Raw genomic sequence first — 25060 nt, 5'->3', positions numbered from 1 at the left:
TGATTGCCCCTTTGCACAATCGGAATATGAGAGCGTCACTTATTTTTTGTTTCATTACAGAAAATGGACCACGGCTTTGAATCAAGCACTGTTGCCTGCAGTATTAGCTGGAAACTAGATATATGGATTAGAGAAATTCATGCTAAGCATTGATCTAGAGATTGGATGTGTGAGCCACTCACTTAACTGTAAAATTGTGATATTTTTATCCCGTTGCAACGCACGGACACATTTACTAGTATGGAATAAAACTAGAAGAAGCGTCTACTTTTACAAGATTTATTATTAATCATATTATAAGCTCAAAAAATTACGAACTTGCATATACCAATCATAGCAATGTTTCTTGTTAAACTCTTTTTTTCTCAAAAAGGAGGAAAGCTCTCAGGTCTTTGCATGGACTGATGCACACAACAATTAATTCCTTGTTAAATTCTAATACAATTTTCTAAAATAATTCAAGTAACATGCACATGTTGGGAGCAAAGACGTGATTTTTTTATTATAATGAATTATTTTGTAAAAACATAAAGATTTCCCAGGTATGTAAAATAAAACACCATGAGAGTAGTTAGTTATGAGATAATAATTCACAATTATAGTAATTTATTATAACCTATACATTTGCGGTGACCTTCAACAACTTTTGCCATATGAGATAAAACACCATGAGGTACAAGTGACTAACAGAGGTACAACATATCTCCGTAATCAATGGACAAGCAATAAAAACTACTCTCTCCATTCCAAAATAAGTTTTGTGGTTTTAATTCAAATTTAGTTTGAACTAAAACCACGATATTTATTTATGAATGGAGGGGGTAGATTAAATAATTTGGATGGTTTGCATGAGCAATACCCAACTAGTTTATGCGTTTTAGTATATCTCATGGAGTATATAACTTATATACTGGAGTACTATATTATGGCTGCTAAGCCAGCCCGCCCAGGTGCATCCGTCGTTGTGGTCGGGGGCTCTCCTCCCAGCAACACGTGGCACAAATAAATAGTATATCAAGAAAACAGTAATTACACATGAACAGTAGGTTTAGATGAACAATACATTCATACAAACAGTTCTTTCGGAAAAACATTAACTGTATTTAACCATTTTCATAGTTTGAATAGTGGCTCATATGAAAATTACCATGAACAATACTTCCAGCAAAAAAGACAAAAGAATATTCAAACACAATGGTAAAATTATCACAATATACATACATACATACATATATATATATATATATATATATATATATATATATATATATACATACATATACATACATATATATATATATATATACATACATATATATATATATATATATATATATATATATATATTCTATTCTGATAAACACTATTTATCTCTTTTTGCTTCCACGTGTTATGAACAATAAACTCAAGTATAGCACTTAAGGGCCAATCAACGGAGTCGTTTGAATAGTGCCTCATATCAACATTACCGCGAACAATACTTTCAGCAAAAAAACACAAGAAGATTAAAAAAAGGGGTAAAATTATCACAAAAAAATATATATTTGAAAACAATATTACATCAAATATGACAGACCATTTCAAATTTATACAAACAGTAATACCAAGAGGCTATTTGAGGAGCTAAAAAATTAGCTTCTTTGTTTCTATTCTGATAAACACTATTTTATGTCTTTATGCTTTCACATGTTGTGCACAATAAACTCAAGTATAGCACTTAAGGCCCGATCAACGGAGTCATCAAGAAGATCCCCATGGTATACGACCTCTTAGTTGCTCAATACCGTAAAAAAAATAGAAATACATAACAAAATTGGCAAATCTTATGTTAAAATCTATATAGCTAGAAATTCAAAATGAAGCCACTCTCTTCATAAATGCTTAAGTTTTCTACATGTTTAGCCTGAGCATACGCAAGTAAACAACCTCAGCAAGTTTTTCAAAGATTCGTTCATGGGTGATGCGCAACTTACACAAGACTATGCGCCATGTGGCACTATAAATTCATTGTTAAACCTCTCTACTGAAGCAACAGTCACCACTGTAAATCAAAGATTGACATAGATATTGAGTCAATCATCCAAAAGATGAGCGAATAGGTGGTTCTCTCTTTCGCTGATCATTGTGAAGCCGTGCAAGCATTCATATATGCATATAAAGGACACACTCCATATGTGAATGGTGTGTCATATCGCTTCACTGTTGATGTTCTGTAGTTAAATATAATAATGATACAACATGATCAAACGATTACAGTTTATATAAAAAGAATTCATCTACATAAATCATTGCAGCTAGCTTGACCAGAAACCCATTGCCATTCTTTTTCTCATCTTAAAATAGAAAAACACATAACATGCATGCACGCGCGGAATGCTCCACGGGCGCGCGGCGCCCGTCTTCCGCCTGCTAGTAGTTCATGCAACAGCAAGGAAAGGGGGAAACACCTAATGAGCAATGATCAAGGAACGGTTAAAACCTCACATGTTGAACACATGTAGCTTTTCCAATTAGTGCACTACTTGTAAATTAAATATTAGATACTTCCAAATTAAGTAGGCAAACTTATCTTGAAAAGCACTTTATCCAACATGCACTTTGGTTATATTCTATAGATATATTGCCGAGCACAAATTAATGAATCAGATTTGTATTTGATGGTCCCCAACATTTGGAAGCAATCGAAGAAAGATTGACAACAATTATTTGTTTGCCAGATTTAATAAATGAATAAATATTTAAATAATCAATTGATTAATTGCCGTGTTTAATAACAGTACTTTCATATGATCAATAAATACCAATAGTACCCTTCTATCTCAAAATAAATGTCGTTGATCTAGTACAAAATTTGTATTAATTTAGTATTAAATTTGTAACACTTATTCTGGACGGAGGGAGTAATTTATTAGGAGTAGAAGCTATACATTTTACTAGGAATATTATTGTAGTATGAATAAATGATCAAAGTTGCATCTTATATTAGACACTTCTAAATTAAAATAGGCTAATTTATCTTCACAAGTCCAACTCATAGTTTTATTACATCCCATAGACATTTTTTTAGCAAAACATAGATATTTTAGTGGAACACAAGTTATTTGATCAATAAGAGTACCTGCATATAATCAAGGAATACCAATATATAGTAATTTATTAGAACCTATACATTTTGCTAGGAGTATTGTAATACTATGAATCGATGATCAAAGTTGCATCTTAGGCATATTTAGATTAACCACTTCTAAATTAAATGCACAAATTTATCTTGAAAAATACTTATCCAAACACCATATATTTCAGTAGAACAAAAATAAATTAATGATCGATTTTGTACTTATCTAAGAGCATTTAGATCACTAATGTAGTGACCTAAACACTTTTATATTGTTTTTATAGAGGGAGTACTTAGAGCATGGTTAATAGTATAGCCAACAGCTCGCTATAAGCAGTTTTATAGCCCATCTTATAGCTAGCTTGTACAATAGTTAGCTATAAAAGAGTACTACTTTTATCATATATGGTACACCTTTCATTCTCACAAAGCACCTAGGAGCATGTGCTAGAGCTGACTCTTCACGAAGAGCCCGCTTCACTTCTCTCTCCTCTTCTATTTCATCCAACTCAAGAGAAATATACTCCCTTCGTCCCAAAATACGTGTCTTAAGCTTAGTACAATTTTATACTAGAGCTAGTACAAAGTTGAGACAGTTATTTTAAGACGGAGGAAGTAGTATTTTAATCCTTACAGCCTGTTGACTGTACCTTATTGTACTTGTCCTTATTTATTTTGGAGATTTCAGCATTTCCAAGGAACCGAAGAAAAATTGAGAATAATCAACTAAAAAAATCAAGTTAATTGCCGCGTTTCGGGGTTAGCACTCACTAGTCCACTACCAACCGGAGCGGAGAGCCCTCCTCCAGCAGTATCCTCCAAATGCTAACGTCCTGCCTACCGCCCCTCTGTCCCATTTCCGTTCCTCGATCTCTTCTTCCTGCGAAAAGCTCGAAGCTTTTTGCAATTGCAACGACTATTAATGGCTGCCGTTCTAAACTAATCACGGAGGCTATTACTACTAGCTCCCGACGGCGCAGTTAATCCCCCTCTCCCATAAACGCCGTCGCCTCCCGCTCCCTAATCCTTCGCCTCCCCGCCGCTGGTGCCGCTGGTGGTAGCGGTAGCAGTGGTACTAGGTGGCGGTTAGGTGGAGGCGACGCGAGGGAGCCAAGGCCGTAGGGGTCGGTGGAAAGAAGCGGTGCTTGCGGTAGAGGAGGAGGTGGAGAGATGGTCGTGGCTGTGGCGGCGGCGCGGCGGAGGCGGGCGTGGCGGTGGGCCATGCGGGCGGTGGCCAGCGCTGTGATGTGGACGGCGGTCCTGCAGCTGGCATCCATCACTGGCCTCTGGCGCCCCAGGGTCTTCGCCGACTGCTGGGGAGGGTCAGGGTCCGGGGCCGCCTCGGCCGGCCTCGCCGCGCTCGCCGGCGAGGACCGGGTCGCCGCCCGGCTCTCCCCTCCGGCGCTCGTGCCCAGGAGTAAGTGCTCTCTCCTTCTTCCTCCTCTCCCTCTTGCTCCCATCCCAAGCTCCCCCCTTCCATTCCGTGGAATTTAGCTTGCGCGATCTGGGCGAGCTGGCGGTTCCCGGATTTGGGCGGAGCAGCTCGAGTCAAACGCGGCAGTTCGGTGGTCAACGGCGCCGTCTCTCCCCGGCGATTCGGCTCGATCGCAAGCTCGAAATGGCGATTCCGAGGCCAATTTTTTGCCACCTTGGGATCTCTAGTTTGCGTTGGGGCTGCAACTGCAAACGTTCTGAATTTGTGGTCGCTTCTTGCTAGACGCTGCTCTGAACCTGGACCTGCAGGTTGCATTGGGGCTGCAACTGCAAACGTTCTGAATTTGCGGTCGCTTCTTGCTAGACGCTGCTCTGAACCTGGACCTGAATGTGTGTTCATACCTCAATCTTCATTTCCTATGTTGCTCGTATGCTATCCCCCGAGCTGATTTGTACACATCACATTACCGGCACATCAAACCCGCAAGGTGCTCGACGTGTCGAGCTAGCTCTGGCCTCTGGTTTGATGTGGACCTTTGCTGCTTACTCAAGCAGCTTCCTTCCAGAGGTGCATCTTTTTAAAATAATGGAAGCTTTATTATCCCTGAACTCTGCATCATAGATGCATTCAGCCTCACTGGTTACATCGTTTATTACAAAGTTAACCAACAATGACATTTGACATATCTTGTTGTCTCAGTCCTTTCATTGGCACTGCAGCACTGGTGCTGATTAGGGCCTTGTTTTTCTATGCAGGAGTTTATAGAAGCAATGGCTATTTGCTGGTGACTTGCAACGGAGGCCTTAATCAAATGCGAGCCGGGGTTTGTACCTTAGCTAGAGTGGATTATTTTTTGCTCTGTAGTTTGGGTACAGGACACGATTGTAACTTTCTTATGAAATGGTGTGCTGCAGATATGTGATATGGTGACCATAGCACGCCATATGAATCTAACATTAGTGCTCCCTGAACTCGATAAAAGGTCTTTCTGGGCTGATCCAAGGTATGGTTAGTTTTCCATAGAACATTGTTTAAAAAACATCAGACTAGAGTAAAATAGGAATTATTTTTACGTGTGAAATATATTCATGATAGTTTGTTGCTTAATTACAAATAAGTTTGTTATTTTGACTTTGCAGTGATTTCGGAGATATATTTGATGTGAACCACTTCATTAATTCCTTAAGAGACGAACTAAAAATTGTCAAAGCACTACCATTGAAACTCCAGCTAAAAACTAGGAGAAGACTTTATTCGATGCCTCCTATCAGCTGGTCGAACGATACATACTACTTAAAGCGGGTAAATAATGTCTGTCTTACTGCAAGCTGCGTTTAGCAGTGTTAAAAAGGTTAGGGAAATTACCATATGGATCTAAAAGCTCCTCTCCTACAGGTATTACCCATTGCAAGGAAGCACAAAGTAATCCATTTCAATAAAACAGATGCACGGCTTGCAAACAATGGCCTTCCTATCCATCTCCAAATGCTGCGCTGCCGTGTCAACTTTGAGTCCTTGAGATTCACTCCACAGATTGAGGCCCTCGGCAGAAAACTTATCTCCACCCTTCAGCGAAGTGGGCAATTTGTTGTGCTTCACTTGCGTTATGAAATGGACATGCTCTCCTTTTCAGGCTGCACACATGGCTGTTCTGATAAAGAAACTGAGGAGCTCACCAGAATGAGGTTCGTCTCTTCCACTACTAGGTGTTATGGATGTGCTGCTTCAGTAAGAACTAACTGATCACGTATGAACTATAGATATGCATATCCATGGTGGAAAGAGAAGGAGATCGATTCTGGATCCAAGAGGCTTCAGGGACTTTGCCCTCTCACACCTGAGGAAATTGCTCTAGTGCTTAAAGCTCTAGGATTTTCTAAGGATACGTTGATATATATTGCCTCTGGTGAAATCTATGGAGGTGAAAGACGGTTGGCTGCTCTGAGGGCCGCCTATCCTAATTTGGTGAGCACTTCTTCCATTTAGTATTTTCTTCTACAGTGTTCTATGAGACAAGTGTTAATTTTCTCAGCTTTATCTAATATTAGGTAAGAAAGGAAAAACTTCTATCTCCCGATGAATTGCGGCCATTCCAGAACCATTCGACCCAGATGGCAGCACTGGACTACATGGTTTCGATAGCAAGCAATGTTTTCATCCCCAGTTATGACGGGAATATGGCAAGGGTTGTTGAAGGTCACCGCAGGTCGGCTTCTCAGGAATATGATACTAATTTTTATTTATGGCAGTTTTTATTGTACATTAGTCGAGATACGTCCGAGCTTGTGTCCTCTTTTGACTATTAGAAACAACATAAGTCTGTCTCTACTTTATAATTGCTACCAAACTACTTCCTTTTCGATGTTATGCTGATGAACCTTTTGGCTGTGCCATTCTAGGTATAGTGGCTTTCGCAAGACCATCTTATTGGACAGGACAAAACTTGTTGAACTTTTGGATCACTTCCAAGGAGGTTCATTGTCCTGGGTTGAATTCTCTGCTGCTGTGAAGGAGGCACACCAGAATCGCATGGGCCAACCCACAGACAGAAGGGCCATACCTGGCCGGCCCAAGGAAGAGGACTATTTCTATTCTAATCCCCAAGAATGCCTTGGTTCGATGGGGAGATTAAGAGATGTTTCCTGATGATACCCGGAAAAGCATTGCAAATAAGTATTGATGCTGACCTGATAGCATAGCGCTAACCCAGTGACACCATGACTTCTGTACAGCTAACCAAAGCTCCTTCTGCTTACTGATTGTTCACTTTAGGTGCAAGCATATCTACATGCCGGAGTGTCTATAACGAGATTCCTTAACAGAATAAAGTTGAGAAAGAACTCAAGGCATCCGTGTTCGGAAAGAAGAGACGCCACATGAGCAGCCAATCTGCTCTCGATTGCCACTTCCAGTTTTATGGTTGTTGTAGTTCATTAGTTTGTCTTTTTTTTTCTATTTCACTCCCCCATCTCCATGCTCTTGTCTCTTTGTTTTCTTTAGGGCCCTGACTTTGATCATGGTATGTCGAAGATCTTTTTTTATGAGGAGTTTCCTCAAATATTTTTTTGTACTAGTCACCAAAGCCATTATGAAATTTCAGCTCATACAGAAATTTTCTGACAAGCAATACCTTTGGAGAGCTTGAAGATAAGACGATTCAATTTAATTCTTTCCGGCAACTACTTCCTGGAGTGTGTACTTACTTTAACAGTATGTGCATGAGAAACGCCGATGTGGTTGTTGCCTTTGCATATTGACCTGTAACTGCAAATGAATCAGCTGATCTCATGTTAAATTTTGTTTGTTCCTCTAGATCCCCTAGACAAGTGGTGTGATCCAATGCCCTGTTTTGTCCATGCAAGTTTTGGACTTTGGCGATGTAGCAGTCGTTTTCTCCTAGAGATTTGGGTTAGTGTAATTGGCTTGGCTGTCCAAACTTGTTGGTTTGGAGATCATCTTGTGTTTGGTTTGAAAAAAACAATGCTTGGATGGGAGGTGTGCTCTCTTAGATTTGTGAGTTATTTTCTGTAAAACTCGTCCGTAGTATGCAGATGACACCCTCCTATTCCCGGAGACTAAGCTTGAATCTGCCATAAATTTGAAATGTCTTTTTGTCTTGCTTTGAGCATATGTCAGGCATGAGGATCAACTTTCAGGAGTGTGACTTTGTGCCTGTTAATGTTAGTGAGGAGGTATCACATTTGGTTTCTCAATCTAAAGGTTTGAGAGGCTTTCCTTGTTAGTATTTGCAAAAAGAAAAAGTTAGGAGCATCTACGGGTGGTCATAAGTTGGAATCTGCTTCTAGTATGATGATTTTTTTCCCTAGCCCATGCATTCTGTAATTATTTTAGCACAAGTTTGTTTGGTTGTAAGATTTCTTTCTTATCACTAAGTATTGGCCATGCTCTTGTGCTTCTTTATCATCTTGAAGACTCCAACAACATGATGATTTTGCCAGCTATTCTAGTGTAATTATTGAGGCAATAAAGTTAAACAATCGCTCACAAGAAAAAGAAAGTTAAAATATAATAGTGGCGAGATGTGCCGTGTGCGTACGCCCTACAGTGCTCCGGCCGTAGTCTTTGTTAGATCCTTAACTCGATGTGATGTTTTTTTTTTTTGCGTGACTCGATGTGAGGGTCTTGATATGTCTTTCTTCAATAAACCGTGTTTGTGTTTCGACTCGGTTCCAACTTTTTCTATCTTCAATGAATTGCACGAGCACCCTTGCCCTACGAGGAAGGTTTCAAAAGGAACACATAAAACCAAACTCTGCAACTAGGGCCTCTTTGATTCTCATGATTCACAAAATGCAGAAACAGAGGGTCATATCCTCTTGTATCTTACAGGATAACAAAACTGGATGAAAGAATGTTTGATAGCACATGAAAAACAAATGAATTCTAACAGAAGATTTGAGTGGATGGAAAATTTTCTTCAAAATGTAGCAAAAATTAATCATATGAAAAAAATCCCAAGTATTCTAGAATCAGTTGTTGGAAAGAAGTAAAATCAATCATACTGTCTTTGAGATTTCGCTAAGTTAACCAAAGTATTAATGTCTAATGCCAAATTGGGTCCATAGCTCAGTGGTAGAGCAATTGACTGCAGATCAATAGGTCACCAGTTCGAACCCGGTTGGGCCCTCTCTTATTTTCTTTTTTTTCTTCAATCTCACTTCTTCAAATAGACATGATAATGATCTTCGTTTTTGTAGTGTGTCAGCCCTCTCTATTTTTTTTTCTTCAATCTCACTTCTTCAAATAGACATGATAATGATCTTCTTTTTTGTAGTGTGTCAGCCCTCTCCATTTTTCTTTTTTTTCTTCAATCTCACTACTTCAAATAGACATGATAACGTTCTTCTTTTTTGTAGTGTGTCTCTTGTTTTATTTTAATTCTTGAAATGAACATGATATTGTATGCATTCCTACAGCTCCGCGGTATGCATTCAAAAATAAGTACTCCCTCCATTTCAAAATAAGTGTCTCATGTCTATTTAAAAACACTATAGCTAATACAAAATTGTATTAAGCTTAAGACACTTATTTTGGAACAACGGAAGTACTAGACTCATGTCTAAGAAAAGAATTGTGCAGGTGCAGTAATTAAGCTAAACTTAGGGGCATCTTGCCCCAGTTTAGTACGAGCAATTCATCGTTGTTTTCATTTGAAGAAAGCAAGAAAATAAAAATGCAGAAATTACACATGGGATGGGCCATTATCATGTCTACATTTGGAGAAGTGTGATTGAAAAAAAAAGGGAAAAATAGAAGAGGGCCCAACCGGGTTCGAACCGGTGACCTATTGATCTGCAGTCAATTGCTCTACCACTGAGCTATGGACCCAATTTGTTTTAAATATTTTTCTTTCCTTTTTCATCAGATTCTTCCTTCTCTATGTTTACGCTACTAACTCTGCTCAATGATCATGTTTAAAAAAAAAACTGATTCTGGTCATGTTTATGTCGAAGTTCACGAGTGTTAATCATTTTTACGAGGAGTTTCATCTGATGTTGTTTTTTTGTACCGGTCACTGGAGCCATTACGACTTTGGTGTTTTTGTCCAGTGTGGTGTTCTTGTCCGATTTTGGTGTTGTCCCAGTCAATTAGTGCTAGAGAGTCCCGTTTGATTTGGTGGATGGTCTAAGCTTGTTCACCTGACCTGCTGCAGATCACACCATCATGTGTTTGGTTTGGAAACTTGGATGAGTTCTGAATTAATATTAATGAAAACTCTTACCTTTCACCGAGTCGCGCGATCTATTTGTTGCCCGCTCGTTCGTCGATCTCGCCTCAATCTGACAAACGAAGTTGTGCCCGCGCCCAGTGACTTAGCAGTGGCCGTTTCCTGAAACTAGAGCATTGTTTCATGAAAACGGTCCTGGAGCTGGGGCTCCTCACCTTCGTCCCGCTCTCCTCCGCCCATTCCCGGCGAGTCCCCGTCGCAACGTGCCATGGAGGAGCACAATTGCCGACTGCCAGTGCCCCACGCCGCCTCGCGTCACCGGATCTGCACCGTCCCGCTCTCCTCCGTCCGCCCCTACGCCTCATATGCGGCCCATCCCTCTGCCCCCCCCCCCCCCCCGCTGCCAGCCGCTCCAGCCACAACCCCTCCGTCCCTCCTCTCCCCCCCCCCCCCCCGCGTCGCCAGCCGCTCGCCCCAGACGCCGGCCCGCCCTCCGCACGCCGTTGCCAGCCGCTCCTGCCGCAGCCCCTCTGCCTCCGATGTCGGTCGTCCCTCCCCTTCCCCCACCCCCACATGCCAGCCGCTCGCCCCCGACGCCGGCCCGCCCTCCGCACGCCGTTGCCAGCCGCTCCCGCCGCAGCCCCTCTGCCCCCGATGTCGGTCGTCCCTCCCCTTCCCCCACCCCCCGCGCCGCCAGCCGCTCGCCCCCGACGCCGGCCAACCCTCCGCACGCCGCCAATCGCACGACAAACGGTTGCAAAAATTTCTACAACATGTCCTGTGTTGCAAAAAAATCTCCCACAATAGCACCTATTTGCAGAAAGACGAAGAATTTTTTTTTCTGTAACAAAGCGATTGTTTCTAAAACTCGACCGTTGTTTCAGGAATTAATTGATCCAAAGTTTATTTTTTTGCAAGAAAACGATTGTTTCTGTAACTCGACCACCGTTTCAGAAATTATTGTTTGCCCCGCGTGCGTAGATCGAACGGTCTTCTAGATGGCTGCGTAGCAGCCCGCTAATATTAAGTACAAAACGAAAGGAGAGTCTATACTGATTGTAGGGCCTGGATTTCTGAGTTTTTCTGGAAAACCTTCCTGGAAGGGCAGGGTGCTCGTGCATTTCCATCAAGGTGGGAAAAGTTGGGCCAATTAATAAGGAATCCTGAACCGTAAATAAAACCTTATGAAGTTACCATGTTGTTACAAAATTCAGAGCCCTCCGACCGGAAGATAAAAGAAGCATAACAGAAGAAGAACACAGTACATATTTTTTTTTACATTAGCACCTGCATGCTGCAATGGCTCCAGTACAAGCTCGGTTGCTTCTAAGATTTCTGGTGCTGGAGCCAAGTTTTGACCAACATTGACCATGCTCTTATGTTTCTTTTCAGGTGCTAATGAGAAAATTGTTAGATTCAGTGCTACTATCGGAACCGGGTTTCAACTCGCCCACCCTAGATGTCCCTCCCTACCTTCAGCTCGGTTGTTGCACAATTCATTCATTTTTTTTAGGTTCAGAGTCTAGTATTTTTCGTGTTTCGAATTCATACCGCGGAGCTGTTGGAATGCATACAGTATCATGTTGAAATTGAGACTAAATAAAATAAAACAAGAGACACGCTACAAAAAGAAGACCATTATCATGTCTATTTGAAGAAGTGAGATTGAAGAAAAAAAAGAAAATAAGAGAGGGCCCAACCGGGTTCGAACCGGTGACCTATTGATCTGCAGTCAATTGCTCTACCACTGAGCTATGGACCCATTTGATGATAATCTCTACTTACACTTATATGGCAAGTGATCAGCGATAATATGATACATTTTGTTTCTCTCCAGCAACTGATCCATGGAGCGTATTTTTCTTTTACTGAACAGCGTGCGTATATGTCCTTGCTCTGAACATTGACCCGCAGATGCAAACGTATCAGCTGATCTTACGCGTAACTTTTCTTTTGGTCCTTCTGAACCCTAGCTGAGTGTGTGGCACAGTGCGGTGTGTTTTTGTCAGACTTTGGTGATGGCAGCATCGTCCCAGTCATTTTCTGTTGGAGATTTGGTTTGATGTAGTCTCCATGGTCCAAACTTATTCACCTGCACATAATTCTGTGTTTGGGTTGAATACTTGGGGAGACGTTTTCTTTTGGATCAGGTACAAAACTAAAGGAGTACTATGGCCCCGTTTGATTCAGTGGAATTCTATAGGAAAAGAATGGAGGAATTTAATCCTTATTTTCTTCCTATGGTGGTCGTTTGATTTATTTATTTTTGGTTATCATGTACTCCCTCCGTTTCTAAATATAAGTCTTTTAAAATATTTCACTAACAGACTACATACGGATGTATGTAGACATATTTTCGAGTGTAAATTCACTCATTTTTCTCCGTATGTACTGTTGAAATTAGAGATGGGCCGTAGGCCCATAATACAAATTTCAGAAAAATCTCCAAGGGCCCATGTAGGTGGTGGCACGACAAGGTGGTGGGAAGTTTAGTCTCACCCCGCTAGTGGAGGAGAAGTTGGACCCCTTTATAAGGGTCTCTCTTCCACATGCTATTGGAGAGTGAGAAGAGAAGGTGCCCTCGCCCATGTTGGGGAACGTCGCATGGGAAACAAAATTTTTCCTACGCGCACGAAGACCTATCATGGTGATGTCCATCTACGAGAGGGGATATTCGATCTACGTACCCTTGTAGATCGCACAACAGAAGTGTTAGTGAACACGGTTGATGTAGTGGAACGTCCTCACGCCCCGCGAACCGTCCAGCTCGACGATGATCTCGGCCTTCAGAAACGTGATCTAGAGGTAAAACCGTGGAGATATGTGGTCGGGCTGCCGTGGCAAAAGTTGTCTCAAATCAGCCATGCCTTGCCTTGGGGTCCAAGGACCCTCAAGGGGGTCGGCCGAGCCAAGGGGGGGAGCCCTCCCGCTTTTTCCCACCTCCTCTTTTTTTTTTGTTCTCTTTGATTTTCTTCCTATGGCGCATAGGGCCTTCTTGGGCTGTCTCACCAGCCCACTAAGGGCTGGTGCGCCACCCCCAAGGCCTATGGGCTTCCCCGGGGTGGGTTGCCCCCCCGGTGAACACCCGGAACCCATTCGTCATTCCCGGTACATTTCCGGTAACTCCGAAAACCTTCCGGTAATCAAATGAGGTCATCCTATATATCAATCTTCGTTTCCGGACCATTCCGGAAACCCTCGTGACGTCCGTGATCTCATCCGGGACTCCGAACAACATTCGGTAACCAACCATATAACTCAAATACGCATAAAACAACGTCGAACCTTAAGTGTGCAGACCCTGCGGGTTCGAGAACTATGTAGACATGACCCGAGTGACTCCTCGGTCAATATCCAATAGCGGGACCTGGATGCCCACATTGGATCCCATATATTCTACGAAGATCTTATCGTTTGAACCTCAGTGCCAAGGATTCATATAATCCCGTATGTCATTCCCTTTGTCCTTCGGTATGTTACTTGCCCGAGATTCGATCGTCAGTATCCGCATACCTATTTCAATCTCGTTTACCGGCAAGTCTCTTTACTCGTTCCGTAATACAAGATCCCGCAACTTACACTAAGTCACATTGCTTGCAAGGCTTGTGTGTGATGTTGTATTACCGAGTGGGCCCCGAGATACCTCTCCGTCACACGGAGTGACAAATCCCAGTCTCGATCCATACTAACTCAACGAACACCTTCGGAGATACCTGTAGAGCATCTTTATAGTCACCCAGTTACGTTGCGACGTTTGATACACACAAAGCATTCCTCCGGTGTCAGTGGGTTATATGATCTCATGGTCATAGGAACAAATACTTGACACGCAGAAAACAGTAGCAACAAAATGACACGATCAATATGCTACGTCTATTAGTTTGGGTCTAGTCCATCACGTGATTCTCCTAATGACGTGATCCAGTTATCAAGCAACAACACCTTGTTCATAATCAGAAGACCCTGACTATCTTTGATCAACTGGCTAGCCAACTAGAGGCTTGCTAGGGACAGTGTTTTGTCTATGTATCCACACATGTATATAAGTCTTCATTCAATACAATTATAGCATGGATAATAAACGATTATCTTGATACATGAATTATAATAATAACTATATTTATTATTGCCTCTAGGGCATAATTCCAACAGTCTCCCACTTGCACTAGAGTCAATAATCTAGCCCTCATATCATCATGCGAATTACATTGTCATAAATCTAACACCCATACAGTTCTGGTGTTGATCATGCTTTGCCCGTGGAAGAGGTTTAGTCAGCGGGTCTGCTACATTCAGATCCGTGTGCACTTTGCATATATTTACGTCCTCCCCTTCGACGTAGTCGCGGATGAGGTTGAAGCGTCGTTTGATGTGTCTGGACTTCTTGTGAAACCGTGGTTCCTTTGCTAGGGCAATGGCACCCGTGTTGTCACAGAACAAGGTTATTGGATTCAGTGCGCTTGGCACTACTCCAAAATCCGTCATGAACTGCTTCATCCAGACACCCTCCTTAGCCGCCTCCGAGGCAACCATGTACTCCGCTTCACATGTAGAATCTGCTACGACGCTTTGCTTGGAACTGCACCAGCTTACCGCACCCCCATTAAGAATAAATACGTATCCGGTCTGCGACTTAGAGTTGTCCGGATCTGTGTCAAAGCTTGCATCGACGTAACCCTTTACGGCGAGCTCTTCGTCACCTCCATACACGAGAAACATCTCCTTAGTCCTTTTCAGGTACTTCAGGATATTCTTGACCACCGTCCAGTGATCCACTCCTGGATTACTGTGGAACCTGCCTGCCATACTTATGGCCAAGCTAACGTCCGGTCTAGTGCACAACATTGCATACATGATAGAACCTATGGCTGAAGCATAGGGGACGGTGCTCATATGCTCTCTATCCTCATCAGTTGCTGGGCACTGAGTCTTACTCAATCTCGTACCTTGTAAAACTGGCAAGAACCCTTTCTTGGACTGTTCCATTTTTAACCTCTTCAAAACTTTATCAAGGTATGTGCTTTGTGAAAGTCCTATCAGGCGTTTCGATCTATCCCTGTAGATCTTAATGCCTAGAATGTAAGCAGCTTCTCCTAGGTCCTTCATAGAGAAACTTTTATTCAAGTAATCCTTTATGCTCTCCAAAAACTCTACGTTGTTTCCAATCAGCAATGTGTCATCCACATATAATATTAGAAACGCCACAGAGCTCCCACTCACTTTCTTGTGAATACAAGATTCTCCAACCACTTGTATAAACCCAAATGCTTTGATCACCTCATCAAAGCGTTTGTTCCAACTCCGAGATGCTTGCACCAGCCCATAAATGGATCGCTGGAGCTTGCACACCTTGTTAGCATTCTTAGGATCGACAAAACCTTCGGGTTGCATCATATACAACTCTTCCTTAAGGAAACCGTTAAGGAACGCCGTTTTGACATCCATCTGCCAGATTTCATAATTGAAAAATGCAGCTATTGCTAACATGATTCTGACGGACTTAAGCATCGCTACGGGTGAGAATGTCTCATCGTAGTCAACTCCTTGAACTTGTGAAAAACCCTTTGCCACAAGTCGAGCTTTATAAACGGTCACATTGCCGTCAGCGTCCGTCTTCTTCTTAAAGATCCATTTGTTCTGAATAGCCTTGCGGCCGTCAGGTAGTACTTCCAAAGTCCATACTTTGTTCTCATACATGGATCTTATCTCGGACTTCATGGCCTCTAGCCATTTGTTGGAATCTGGGCCCACCATTGCTTCTTCATAATTTGCAGGTTCATTGTTGTCTAACAACATGATTGACATGACGGGATTACCGTACCACTCTGGAGCAGCACGTTGTCTCGTCAACCTGCATGGTTCGACAGGAACTTGAACTGGAGTTTCATGATCATCATCATTAACTTCCTCCTCAACCGGCGTCGCAATGACAGAGGTTTCCCCTTGCCCTGCACCACCATCTAGAGGGATGAGAGGTTCGACAACCTCATCAAGGTCTATCTTCCTCCCACTCAATTCTCTCGAGAGAAACTCCTTCTCGAGAAAAGCTCCGTTTTTAGCAACAAACACTTTGCCCTCGGATTTGAGATAGAAGGTGTACCCAACTGTCTCTTTTGGGTAACCTATGAAGATGCACCTTTCCGCTTTGGGTTCCAGCTTTTTAGGCTGAAGCTTTTTGACATAAGCATCACATCCCCAAACTTTAAGAAACGACAACTTTGGCCTTTTGCCATACCACAGTTCGTATGGTGTCGTCTCAACGGATTTTGATGGTGCCCTATTTAAAGTGAATGCAGCTGTTTCTAATGCATAACCCCAAAATGATAACAGCAAATCGGTAAGAGACATCATAGATCGCACCATCTCTAATAAAGTACGATTACGATGTTCGGACACACCATTACGTTGTGGTGTTCTAGGCGGTGTCAACTGTGAAACAATTCCACATTGTCTTAAGTGAGCACCAAACTCGAAACTCAGATATTCACCCCCATGATCAGACCGTAGGAACTTGATCTTCTTGTTACGATGATTTTCAACTTCACTCTGAAATTGCTTGAACTTTTCAAATGTTTCAGACTTGTGCTTCATTAAGTAGACATAACCATATCTACTCAAATCTTTAGTGAAGGTGAGAAAATAACGATATCCGCCGCGTGCCTCTACGCTCATCGAACCGCACACATCGATATGTATGATTTCCAACAAGTCACTTGCACGCTCCATTGTTCCGGAGAACGGAGTTTTAGTCATCTTGCCCATGAGGCATGGTTCGCACGTGTCAAGTGAATCAAAGTCAAGTGACTCCAAAAATCCATCGACATGGAGTTTCTTCATGCGCTTTACACCAATATGACCTAAGCGACAGTGCCATAAAAATATGGCGCTATCATTGTTAACTCTAACTCTTTTGGTCTCAATGTTATGTATGTGTGTATCACTATCAAGATTCAATATGAACAATCCTCTTACATTGGGTGCATGACCATAAAAGATGTTACTCATAGAAATAGAACAACCATTATTCTCTGACTTAAAAGAGTAACCGTCTCGCAATAAACAAGATCCAGATATAATGTTCATGCTCAACGCAGGCACTAAATAACAATGATTCAAGTTCATAACTAATCCTGATGGTAACTGAAGTGAAATTGTGCCGACGGCGATTGCATCAACCTTGGAACCATTTCCTACGCGCATCGTCACTTCATCTTTCGCCATCCTTCGTCTATTCCGCAGTTCCTGTTTCGAGTTGCAAATATGAGCAACAGAACCGGTATCGAATACCCAGGCACTACTACGAGAGCCGGTTAAGTACACATCAATAACATGTATATCAAATATACCTGATTTTTCTTTGGCCGCCTTCTTATCAGCCAGATACTTGGGGCAGTTGCGCTTCCAGTGACCCATACCATTGCAATAGTAACACTCTGTTTCAGGCTTAGGTCCAGCTTTGGGTTTCTTCGTCGGATTGGCAACAGGCTTGCCGCTCTTCTTTGAATTACCCTTCTTGCCTTTGCCATTTCTCTTGAAACTAGTGGTCTTATTCACCATCAACACTTGATGCTCTTTACGGAGTTCAGACTCTGCAACTTTCAGCATCGCAAACAACTCGCCGGGTGACTTGTTCATCCCTTGCATGTTGTAGTTCAACACAAAGCCTTTATAGCTTGGCGGCAGTGATTGAAGGATTCTGTCAGTGATAGCTTCTTGCGGGAGTTCAATCCCCAGCTCAGCTAGACGGTTTGAGTACCCAGACATTTTGAGCACATGTTCACTGACAGACGAGTTCTCCTCCATTTTGCAAGCATAGAATTTATCTGAGGTCTCATACCTCTCGATCCGGGCGTTCTTCTGAAAGATGAACTTCAACTCCTAGAACATCTCAAATGCTCCATGACGCTCAAAGAGACGTTGAAGTCCCGGTTCTAAGCCATACAAGACTGCACATTGAACTACTGAGTAGTCCTCCTTACGTGTTAACCAAGCGATCTTAACATCCTGGTCAGCCGTAGCGGGTGGTTCATCTCCTAGCGCAGCATTAAGGACATAATCCTTCTTCCCAGCTTGTAAGCTTAGCTTAAGATTACGAGCCCAGTCTACAAAGTTGCTTCCATCATCTTTCAACTTAGCTTTCTCTAGGAACGTATTAAAATTCAGGGTGACTGTCGTGTGAGCCATGATCTACAACACAAATATATTCAAAGTGGACTTAGACTATGTTCAAGATAATTAGAGTTTAACTTAATCAAATTACTCGCTAAACTCCCACTCAAAAAGTACATCTCTCTTGTCATTTGAGTGGTTCATGATCCACTTACACTAGCCCAAGTCCAATCATCACGTGAGTTGAGTATAGTTTCAGTGGTAAGCATCCCTATGCTAATCATATCATCTATATGATTCATGATCGACCTTTCGGTCTCATGTGTTCTGAGGCCATGTATGCACATGCTAGGCTCGTCAAGCTTAACCCGAGTGTTCCGCGTGTGCAACTGTTTTGCACCCGTTGTATGTGAACGTTGAGAACACAATTTCGTCTTGAAATTTTAGTGGGAGATCACCTTATAATGCTACCGTCGTTCTAAGCAAAATAAGGTGCATAAAAGGATTAACATCACATGCAATTCATAAGTGACATGATATGGCCATCATCACGTGCTCCTTGATCTCCATCACCAAAGCACCGGCACGATCTTCTTGTCACCGGCGCCACACCATGATCTCCATCAACGTGTCGCCATCGGGTTTGTCGTGCTACTCATGCTATTACTACTAAAGCTACATCCTAGCAAAATAGTAAACGCATCTGCAAGCACAAACGTTAGTTTAAAGACAACCCTATGGCTCCTGCCGGTTGCCGTACCATCGACGTGCAAGTCGATGTTATCTATTACAACATGATCATCTCATACATCCAATATATCACATCACATCGTTGCCATATCACATCACAAGCATACCCTGCAAAAACAAGTTAGACGTCCTCTAATTTTGTTGTTGCATGTTTTACGTGGTGACCATGGGTATCTAGTAGGATCGCATCTTACTTACGCAAACACCACAACGGAGATATATGAATTGCTATTTAACCTTATACAAGGACCTCCTCGGTCAAATCCGATTCAACTAAAGTTGGAGAAACTCACACTTGCCAGTCATCTTTGAGCAACGGGGTTACTCGTAGAGATGAAACCAGTCTCTCGTAAGCGTACGAGTAATGTCGTTCCAAGCCGCTTCGATCCAACAATACCGCGGAATCAAGAAAATACTAAGGAGGGCAGCAAAACGCACATCACCGCCCACAAAAACTTTTGTGTTCTACTCAAGAAGACATCTACGCATGAACCTGGCTCATGATGCCACTGTTGGGTCGCACGGGAAACAAAAATTTTCCTACGCGCACGAAGACCTATCATGGTGATGTCCATCTACGAGAGGGGATATTCGATCTACGTACCCTTGTAGATCGCACAGCAGAAGCGTTAAGAAACGCGTTGATGTAGTGGAACGTCCTCACGTCCCTCGATCCGCCCCGCGATCAGTCCCACGATCTAGTGCCGAACGGACGGCACCTCCGCGTTCAGCACACGTACAGCTCGACGATGATCTCGGCCTTCTTGATCCAGCAAGAGAGACGGAGAGGTAGATGAGTTCTCCGGCAGCGTGACGGCGCTTCGGAGGTTGGTGGTGATCTAATCTCAGCAGGGCTCCGCCCGAGCTCCGCAGAAACGTGATCTAGAGGTAAAACCGTGGAGATATGTGGTCGGGCTGCCGTGGCAAAAGTTGTCTCAAATCAGCCCTCAAACCTCCGTATATATAGGGGGAAGAGGGGGAGCCTTGCCTTGGAGTCCAAGGACCCTCAAGGGGGTCGGCCGAGCCAAGGGGGGGAGTCCTCCCCTTCCAAATTGAATCCAACTAGGTTTGGAAGGAGGAGTCCTTCCCCTTTTTCCCACCTCCTCTTTTTTTTTCTCTTTGATTTTCTTCCTATGGCGCATAGGGCCTTCTTGGGCTGTCCCAACAGCCCACTAAGGGCTGGTGCGCCACCCCCAAGGCCTATGGGCTTCCCCGGGGTGGGTTGCCCCCCCCCCCCGGTGAACACCGAGAACCCATTCGTCATTCCCGGTACATTTCCGGTAACTCCGAAAACCTTCCGGTAATCAAATGAGGTCATCCTATATATCAATCTTCGTTTCCGGACCATTCCGGAAACCCTCGTGACGTCCTTGATCTCATCCGGGACTCCGAACAACATTCGGTAACCAACCATATAACTCAAATACGCATAAAACAACGTCGAACCTTAAGTGTGCAGACCCTGCGGTTTCGAGAACTATGTAGACATGACCCGAGTGACTCCTCGGTCAATATCCAATAGCGGGACCTGGATGCCCATATTGGATCCCACATATTCTACGAAGATCTTATCGTTTGAACCTCAGTGCCAAGGATTCATATAATCCCGTATGTCATTCCCTTTGTCCTTCGGTATGTTACTTGCCCGAGATTCGATCGTCAGTATCCGCATACCTATTTCAATCTCGTTTACCGGCAAGTCTCTTTACTCGTTCCGTAATACAAGATCCCGCAACTTACACTAAGTCACATTGCTTGCAAGGCTTGTGTGTGATGTTGTATTACCGAGTGGGCCCCGAGATACCTCTCCGTCACACGGAGTGACAAATCCCAGTCTCGATCCATACTAACTCAACGAACACCTTCGGAGATACCTGTAGAGCATCTTTATAGTCACCCAGTTACGTTGCGACGTTTGATACACACAAAGCATTCCTCCGGTGTCAGTGAGTTATATGATCTCATGGTCATAGGAACAAATACTTGACACGCAGAAAACAGCAGCAACAAAATGACACGATCAATATGCTACGTCTATTAGTTTGGGTCTAGTCCATCACGTGATTCTCCTAATGACGTGATCCAGTTATCAAGCAACAACACCTTGTTCATAATCAGAAGACCCTGACTATCTTTGATCAACTGGCTAGCCAACTAGAGGCTTGCTAGGGACAGTGTTTTGTCTATGTATCCACACATGTATATAAGTCTTCATTCAATACAATTATAGCATGGATAATAAACGATTATCTTGATACAGGAATTATAATAATAACTATATTTATTATTGCCTCTAGGGCATAATTCCAACAGCGCACTCCTCCTCCGCCGCTCGCCTCGCCACATGCTATTGCTGCTACCGCCGACGACTCCGTTCCATTTACCAGGTACACGGTCGATGGGAGAGCAGGCCTCAGAAACCTCGCCTCTCCGGTTCCTGTACGGGACGACCAATTGGCCGATCGGAGGGTATGATATGTTTATCTCTCTCCTGTTTCTATATGCACTAGTAATACTGCCTATATGCGTAGTACTTCCTAGTATACTCCATGATCAGTATGTCATGAACCTAGTCAATGCCATGTTCGTAATTATTTCATGGATTAATCTTCTCGAAAAATTTCCTATTTACTCAACAATCCAAAAACCTAATTTGTGTAGGAATTTTTCGAGTAATGGTTTTGTTTCTGCACTGAAACCGGATAAGTTTACCGGTACCTTTTTCAAGCGTTGGCAAACGAGAACCACCTTATGGCTCACGGCTATGAACGTGTTCTGGGTAGCCGGTGTCACTCCTACGGAAACTATCACTCCTGAACAAGAGAAGATGTTTAAGGAGGCCACCGTCCTATTCCTTGGAGCAGTCATTAGCGTGATCGGAGATAAGCTGGTTGATGCATATTTACATATGCATGTTGCCAAGGACTTGTGGGAGGCGCTCGAATCTAAATTCGGGGCCACCGATGCTGGGAGTGAGATGTATGTTATGGAGCAGTTCCACGATTACAAGATGGTTGACAACCGTTCTGTATTGGAACAAGCTCATGAGATAATATGCATAGCTAAAGAACTTGAGGTTCTTAAGTGCAAATTCCCGGGAAAGTTTGTCGCGGGCTGTATAATTGCTAAGCTCCCTAATTCCTGGAGGAACTTTGCTACTACTCTGAAACATCAGAGGCGTGAGTTCTCAGTAGAGGACATCATCGACCATTTGAGTGTTGAGCAGAACTCGAGAGCAAAGGACTCCAATGGAAAAGCGGTGGAAAGCTCTTCTGCTGCCAATATGGTACATCAGAGGAACTTCAATTCCCACAAGCCCAAGGAAAAGAATTCTGTCCAACAGAATACCGACTTCAAGAAGAAGGGAAAGAAGCCCTTCAAGAAGAATAAGAAGGGAGATGACTGCTATACTTGTGGTTCAGAGGAACATTGGGCGAACAAATGCCCAAACAAGTACAAGAAGCCGGCGCAGGACTCCAAGTTTGCCAATATGATTGTGGGCAACAATGAAAGTGGTGCATCTGGGTACGGTAATTTACTTACTGTATTTACAGTTTGTCGGTCCACCGATTGGTGGGTGGACACGGGTGCAAATATTCATGTGTGTGCTGACTTATCATTGTTCTCTTCTTATCAGGCCACCGGTCGCGGGTCCGTATTGATGGGCAATGGCGCGAGTGCTTCTGTTCTTGGTGTTGGCACGGTCGATCTGAAGTTTACTTCGGGAAGGATCGTGCAGCTGAAGAACGTGCAGCATGTCCCCGCCATCAAGAAGAATCTCGTTAGTGGTTCCCTTCTGTGTAGAGAAGGGTTTAAGTTGGTATTCGAGTCTAATAAAGTAGTAGTTACGAAATATGGACTTTTCGTTGGAAAAGGTTATGAATGCGGAGGTCTGTTCCGCCTTTCTCTTGCAGATTTTTGTAATAAAGTCGTGAACAATATTCATTCGAGTGTTAATGAATCTGAAGTTTGGCATTCACGTCTTTGTCACATAAGTTTTGGTGTTATGTCGCGGCTAGCAAAACTGAATTTAATCCCAAATTTCACTTTAGCCAAAGGTTCTAAGTGCCATTCGTGTGTGCAAGCAAAGCAACCTCGCAAGCCTCACAAGTCTGCAGAGGAGAGACACTTGGCACCATTAGAACTCATACATTCTGATCTTTGTGAGATGAATGGTGTCACGCCCAAGATGCGACCCTATCCTCAATTTGGCACGAGGGCCTCGTCAGGGATAGAAGCGCATCTCGTCGTGTCGCAAGAATGGATATCGTTACAAGGACATGTACTGAAAAGAAGATATATATAAAGAGTTGGCTTACACTCGCCACAAGCTACATCAGAGTCACATCAGTACATTACATAATCATCAAGAGTAAGAGCAGGGTCCGACTACGGACGAAAACAAACGACAAAAGAAGAACGACGTCCATCCTTGCTATCCCAGGCTGCCGGCCTGGAACCCATCCTAGATCGATGAAGAAGAAGAAGAAGAGGCAACTCCAAATGAACAATCAACGCGCTCGCGACAAATAACCTTTACCTGTACCTGCAACTGGTGTTGTAGTAATCTGTGAGCCACAGGGGACTCAGCAATCTCATTTCCAAAGGTATCAAGACTAGCAAAGCTTAATGGGTGAGGTATGGTTAAGTGGTGAGGTTGCAGCAGCGGCTAAGCATATATCTGGTGGCTATTCTTACGAGTACCAGAAATAAAAGAGGGGGAAGATCTGCGCATAACGGACGTGAACTACTGATGATCAAATGAATGATCCTGAACACCTACCTACGTCAGTCATAACCCCACCGTGTCCTCGATCGGAGAAGGAACTCACGAAAGAGACAGTCACGGTTACGCACGCAGTTGGCAAGTTTTAATTAAGTTAACTTCAAGTTGTCTAGAACCAGTGTTAAACAAAGCTTCCACGTTGCCACATAACCGCGGGCACGGCTTTCCGAAAAGATTTAACCCTGCAGGGGTGCTCCAACTAGTCCATCACAAATTACCACAAGCCGCATAGAAATCCTCAATCACGAAGCTCGCGATCTCGTCGGATTCCCTAGTGGAAAACCTCAACTCTGAGATTACCCAAAGCATCATCGGAATCCCGATGCACAAGATATCTCGTCAAAGGTAAAACTAATCCAGCAAGGCCGCCCGACGTGTCGACGTACCCGATAGGAGCCGCGTATCTCGTTCTCAGGACACGACGGATAAGCACAGCGTACGGTGGCCTGATAGAAATCTCCCGAGTTGCCCCGGGTTGGCCCCGCAAACGGCTCTAGTTTTGGACCAGCACCAACAGCACTGGCCCCCCTGTATTATGTAGAATACTCCTCGGGTAGCGCTAACTCCCTATGCATTTCAATATTATCAAGTTATTATGTTGGGCAAAAGTAGTACCAAAGTTGGGCCTTGCCAGACCAGCCTTAATCTAAAACGAATTATCAAGGGGGTCCCCATAACAACCCCGATCGTGTTAGGAGCGCTCAATTATGGAACATAACACCGGTAACCGAAACTAAGGGGGAAAAGGTGGAACAAAACACCAGGCTAGAAAGGCCGAGCCTTCCACCTTTTACCAAGTATATAGGTGCATTATATTAAGTAGCATTCAATATGGTGATATAACAAGGAACCCATGCTTTCACATGGAAGCATCTGCACCTGCAACTAGCAACGCTATCAACAGGGTTAAGCAAGCAGTAACATAGCCAATCAGTGGTTTGCTAGGTTGAACAGGTTGAAGGTTTCATGGCATTGGTGAGAGGCTGATATTTAACATGTGGTAGGCAACGAGACATAATCGATAGAAACGGTAAAACTAGCATGGCAATGATAGTAATGGTATCTGGGGAAATGATCATCTTGCCTGAGATCCCGCTTGGAAGAAGAGTGCCTCCGTGAAGCGGACGAACCGACGTAGTCGAACGGGTCCTCACAATCCGACACGCTTGCGGAACT

At 43.4% G+C, this 25060-nt stretch overlaps 1 protein-coding gene and 3 non-coding genes across 4 annotated transcripts; 2 read left to right on the top strand and 2 right to left on the bottom strand.

Moving 5' to 3' along the window:
* The first annotated feature begins 3893 nt into the window (after window positions 1-3893).
* On the top strand, window positions 3894-7729 carry LOC123442816 (rhamnogalacturonan I rhamnosyltransferase 1-like). Its single transcript, XM_045118964.1, has 8 exons — window positions 3894-4532; window positions 5306-5373; window positions 5465-5553; window positions 5690-5852; window positions 5946-6235; window positions 6311-6515; window positions 6599-6756; window positions 6950-7729. The coding sequence occupies exons 1-8, from the start codon at window positions 4286-4288 to the stop codon at window positions 7194-7196; spliced, it is 1467 nt and encodes a 488-aa protein (XP_044974899.1). The 5' UTR covers window positions 3894-4285; the 3' UTR covers window positions 7197-7729.
* A 1397-nt stretch (window positions 7730-9126) lies between these two features.
* On the top strand, window positions 9127-9198 carry TRNAC-GCA. The gene has a single exon. It is a non-coding gene; the product is annotated as a tRNA-Cys (tRNA).
* Window positions 9199-9827: 629 nt separating this feature from the next.
* TRNAC-GCA lies at window positions 9828-9899 on the bottom strand. Its single transcript has one exon. It is a non-coding gene; the product is annotated as a tRNA-Cys (tRNA).
* Window positions 9900-11929: 2030 nt separating this feature from the next.
* Window positions 11930-12001, bottom strand: TRNAC-GCA. The gene has a single exon. It is a non-coding gene; the product is annotated as a tRNA-Cys (tRNA).
* Window positions 12002-25060: the final 13059 nt, after the last annotated feature.

This window comes from Hordeum vulgare, chromosome 3H (assembly GCF_904849725.1).
Source record: "Hordeum vulgare subsp. vulgare chromosome 3H, MorexV3_pseudomolecules_assembly, whole genome shotgun sequence".
Classification (NCBI taxonomy): Eukaryota; Viridiplantae; Streptophyta; class Magnoliopsida; order Poales; family Poaceae; genus Hordeum; species Hordeum vulgare.
The sequence above is the reverse complement of the archived record's forward strand: the minus strand, read 5'-3'. Positions and strand labels throughout refer to the sequence as shown.

Coding starts and splice junctions, on each gene's coding strand:
- LOC123442816 (XM_045118964.1), top strand. CDS start 4,286: ATGGTCGTGGCTGTGGCGGCGGCGCGGCGGAGGCGGGCGTGGCGGTGG. Junction 5,554..5,689: donor TCTTTCTGGGCTGATCCAAG/GTATGGTTAGTT, acceptor TTGACTTTGCAG/TGATTTCGGAGATATATTTG. Junction 5,853..5,945: donor ATACATACTACTTAAAGCGG/GTAAATAATGTC, acceptor CCTCTCCTACAG/GTATTACCCATTGCAAGGAA.